This window comes from Trematosphaeria pertusa (genome assembly GCF_010094035.1).
Source record: "Trematosphaeria pertusa strain CBS 122368 unplaced genomic scaffold BU26scaffold_13, whole genome shotgun sequence".
Lineage (NCBI taxonomy): Eukaryota > Fungi > Ascomycota > Dothideomycetes > Pleosporales > Trematosphaeriaceae > Trematosphaeria > Trematosphaeria pertusa.
In genome coordinates, this window is record NW_022987224.1 from 1096725 (window position 1) to 1101000 (window position 4276).

The 4276-nt window shown below is 34.1% G+C and overlaps 1 protein-coding gene across 1 annotated transcript; it reads right to left on the reverse strand.

The window, feature by feature from the left end:
- Nucleotides 1–219: 219 nt before the first annotated feature.
- Nucleotides 220–1020, reverse strand: BU26DRAFT_386601 (uncharacterized protein; the record flags this gene model as incomplete). The annotated part of the gene is made up of 1 exon (XM_033822646.1): nucleotides 220–1020. A coding segment is annotated over one exon (801 nt), but the record flags the coding sequence as incomplete, so codon positions are not given.
- Nucleotides 1021–4276: the final 3256 nt, after the last annotated feature.

The window sequence follows — 4276 nt, forward strand, 5'->3', positions numbered from 1 at the left end:
CAAATGGACCCATCTGATACGAGGTCTCAAATACATCATACATGCATACACTTGTATTTCCAGTCAATGAGGCGCTTGCAGAATGATGCTAAGACGGCTTCATCTTCGGCTGACGAAGCATTTAATGAATCAACCTTCCAGTTGAGAACCCTACGGAATAAGCATCCACAGTTGCTAGCATCACAAATGGCCAGCCTGTCTAAGCAAAGGACCGAGCTCACCAGCGCTGATCCATTTTTCGCATTCGGCTCTGCGCTCCTTCAGCCACTCCTCAGTTTCACCCTCAAACCAGTACCACTCCGTGCCATCGCCCAGGTCCCTAAATACCTGCTCAAGCTCTGCGACAGACTGGTATAACCCATTCCAGCATTTCCATATGATAATATCATTTTCCGAATCGCTCAGTTGAGGAAACTCTTTGTTCTGCAGCTTCTTCTCGAGGGACTGACGATCGAGATTTTGATCTGCATACGGGTAGAAGCCGCGCGTGAGACTATAGAAGATCGAGCCGATGGCGAAAGTCTCAGTGCTAGCTCCGGCCCAACCGTAGCTTCCATGGCCTTTCCCATCTTCTTTGCTCAGGCGTCGTGCGTATGGCTCGGTTCCGACTGGAAGGCGCTTGCCCGTTGAGATCATAGAGCCAAGGTCATTGATCCTCAAGTTCCCATTTTTGTCAGTGAGGAGATTTTCGGGACGGAGGTCGCAATGCGAGAGTCGGCACCGCTCCATAAATGCAACACCACCGCATAGCTGCCCCATCCAGCGATAGGTGTCCTCTGGTCCACATTTCGTCGATTGGATTATACCGAGAAGAGTATTAGAGGCACTCATCAGGAACGTGGCGAAAGGGACCCGACATATGCATGGGATCAGGTATGGGCTCCGCCCATAGTTCTCGAGCGTCTCGAAAGCCTGCTGCTCATTGGCATGCGCCTCCTTAGCATCTTCAAGATTGTGTGGTAGCTTCACGACAATACTGTCGCTCAGTCGGTATATCCGGCTGGTGGCGCCTGCCCCTAATGGCTTTGGGGCTTTTGTGAAGACGGGGAGAGTCAAGGGAATGGTCGAATTCATCCCAGTTGTCGCTTCGGATTGATGTTTTTCGTTGATGGGGGCAGCGTGGAATGGCGGCGACTTTGGGACAAATATTCGCTAGTGCGCGTGGTCCAAAGAAGCGGGGTCGAAAGTCGGGTCAGAAACCACGCAAGCAAAGAGCTAAAGGCACCCGAAAAACCGGCACGGAGGATCATTAAAGGCATACGTCAAAGTGCTTTCGCTTTACTGGTTTGAATTTAATTTTACGCTCTTACGACTTCCTGCTATGGGGTCGCAATATTCCATAAAGGGAAGCGTATATGATCTCCCCTACCTCTCTCGTGGCGTCTCTAGCATAGTCTACGGAGTCTCCGAATTTGCCGTTATCAAGGCTCCTTGCGGTACCAATTAAAGCCGAAGAGAACTCGCCATCGAACGCACTATATTCGATTGTCTAGGCTCTTACCCTTACATTGTTAAGCTCCTTTACATACACAAAGGCATGATCGTCCTTGAACGCCGCTAGTATCCCCTCCGCAAGCAGCTCTAGAATCTTCTTGCTACTAGAGAGCTATCTCTAGCTAAGAACGTTCTACGATAGACTACCTAGATTACGTAGACTCTTTAGCATGCCTACTCTTGCGCTATATTCTAGGTTAATATTAGCCTGTATAATATACTACTAGACTAGAATAAGAATATAAAGTTAACGTACTTTATAAGCGAATAGCCTATATAAACGAATAGCCTACAAATTTCTTAGCAAGAAAATTAACAAAAATTAACCTATTCTTCTTAAATAACTAAGCAAAACCTTAATACTTTTCTAGAAAAATTTATATATATATTCTCTATAGTATATTACACCTTATAGTAGAGTTATACTAAAATATATTACGTAATTAAAAAGCTATACATATTTAACTAACCTTTTAGAAAAACTCTAGTTTTCTTCTAGTAAATACTATTATATCTCTATAATAATCTATAAAACTTATAGAATATAATATATATAATATAATAAAAATTTCTAAGAAACTTTTATAAAGCTAGCTCTTCTAGGTATAGTATAATAAGAGATAGAAGTTAGAGAAATTTCTTTTTTAGAGTTTTCTCTTCTAACTATATATATATATTAGTTAACCTAGCTATATAAACTTATAATTTTATAAAGTATAGTATACTTAAACTATATAAAGCTTATTAACTAATATTACGATTAAAGAATTAATAATAGAGTTAGCTAGCTAGAATAAAGAAAATAGTAGACTAAGCCTAAAGTTATAAAATATAGAATTACGTGTAAAGTTATAGAAATAATTAGAGTTACATAATAAGAATTAGATAAATTAAAGAGATTTAGGCCTAATCTATAGATTAGACTCTAATCTAAGAAATCTATAAGAGCTAGGTCTTAGTATCTAATCTAGCTAAGATAGTATATATATATAAATAGAAGAAGCTTACTTTTTATAGCTTCTTATAGTTATTACTTTATCTATTAAATTACTACTATAACTTATAATTTATAGTATTATTACGTCTACTTTTTTATTACTAAAGATTCTAGCCTAAAGTACACCTCTTATCTTCTCTTATAAAAGTAAGCTCTAGTTTTAGTTAAGAGAATAGCTTATAATAAAATAACTACCTAACGTTAAAGAGTAGAATAACTATATTAATAGCTAGAACCTAACTAGAGAAGATCTAGGCTAGAAAACTAACTATAGAAGAATAGATTATAGAGCTCTAATAAGTTATTATAGTACTCTAGAAGATAAGTATCTAGTAGGTAGAGAAGCTAGCTATAATAAAACACTAGGCCTAGACTAAGATTACTCTACCTTAACGCTTTAATAGTAAAAGAGAAAATCTTAATATATTTCTAGTAGCTATAGAACTATACCTATAATATAACGCTATAGTATTTCTATAGAATAAAGATAAGATTCTAGAAGCTATAATAAATATAGAAGAGAAAGCTCTTATATAGACTAAACTCTATATATTAGATTAGTTAGAAAATAAGAGAAATATAAAAAGAATATAATAATTTATAAATAAGATTTTTAAGAGCTAGACTAGATTTATAAAATACCTTAGAGAAATATTTAGAGAAGTTAACGTATATAAAATAGTATAAAAAAAGCTATTCTAACTATAATAGACTAGATTAGTATCTTAGTACGTAGTAACGTTTAGATAGCTAAGTATCTACCTAGACTAGAATAATCTTACGCTAGTAGAACTCTTCTATAAGAGATTAAAAGAGTTAGTTAAGAATAATATTACGTACGCTAAATAACTAGAGAACCTAAGTAATACTATAGAGATAGTAGTAAAGATTAATAACTAATAGTATAAATAGAACTTAGAATAATAATAGAGTAGAAACTACCTTACGCTAATAATAGTTAGAACTAGGCAACTATAGACTATATTCTAAGAAGACTCTATAGATCTAGACTAGGTTAAGGCTCTATAGAAAGAAAAATAGACTCTAGAAAATAAAGAAAAGGTATAATACTTTAAGAAAGAACTATACCTAACCTATAGTAAAAAAGAATACTTTACGTAAAAATATCTAAAGAGAAAGAAAATAATTAAAATAATCTAGACTAACTATAATAGTCTATTATAGACTACGTACTATAATAATAGCTATATAACGTACTAGAGAAATAAGACTAACGTAGAGTAGTATCTAACTAGAGTTTAGGCTATTATACTAGAATACTCTACGTATATAGAATATCTTACTCTAGATACTATCTAATAACGTATTAATATATAATAGTACTAGATATATATAGAATTCTATAACGTATAGAACTATTAATACGCGTACTAGAATATTCTATTTACTAATAAAGAATTCTAGAAGATATTAAATACTCTTAAAAAAGTAGCTAGATTAGTAGAATATCTTATAGATAAAGAAGTATACTTATATATCTAGAAGATTTACTAGAGCTTCTCTATAAACTATTCTAGAGCTAGAAAAGCTAAGTAGTAGTAACTAAGATACGTAGAAAGAGGTAAGTACTAGAACCTCTTCTATAAGGTATACCTAACTAAACTATTCTAAGAAAAAGAACTCTCTAGACTATTTCTATATAATTAGAAAATTAAAGTACGTCTATAATAGAAACTATATTAGCTATATAAAGGTAACTACCTAGAATATAACTATATCTACTAGGTCTATCTCTTAGTAATCTATAGTAGAGAAGAAAAAGTA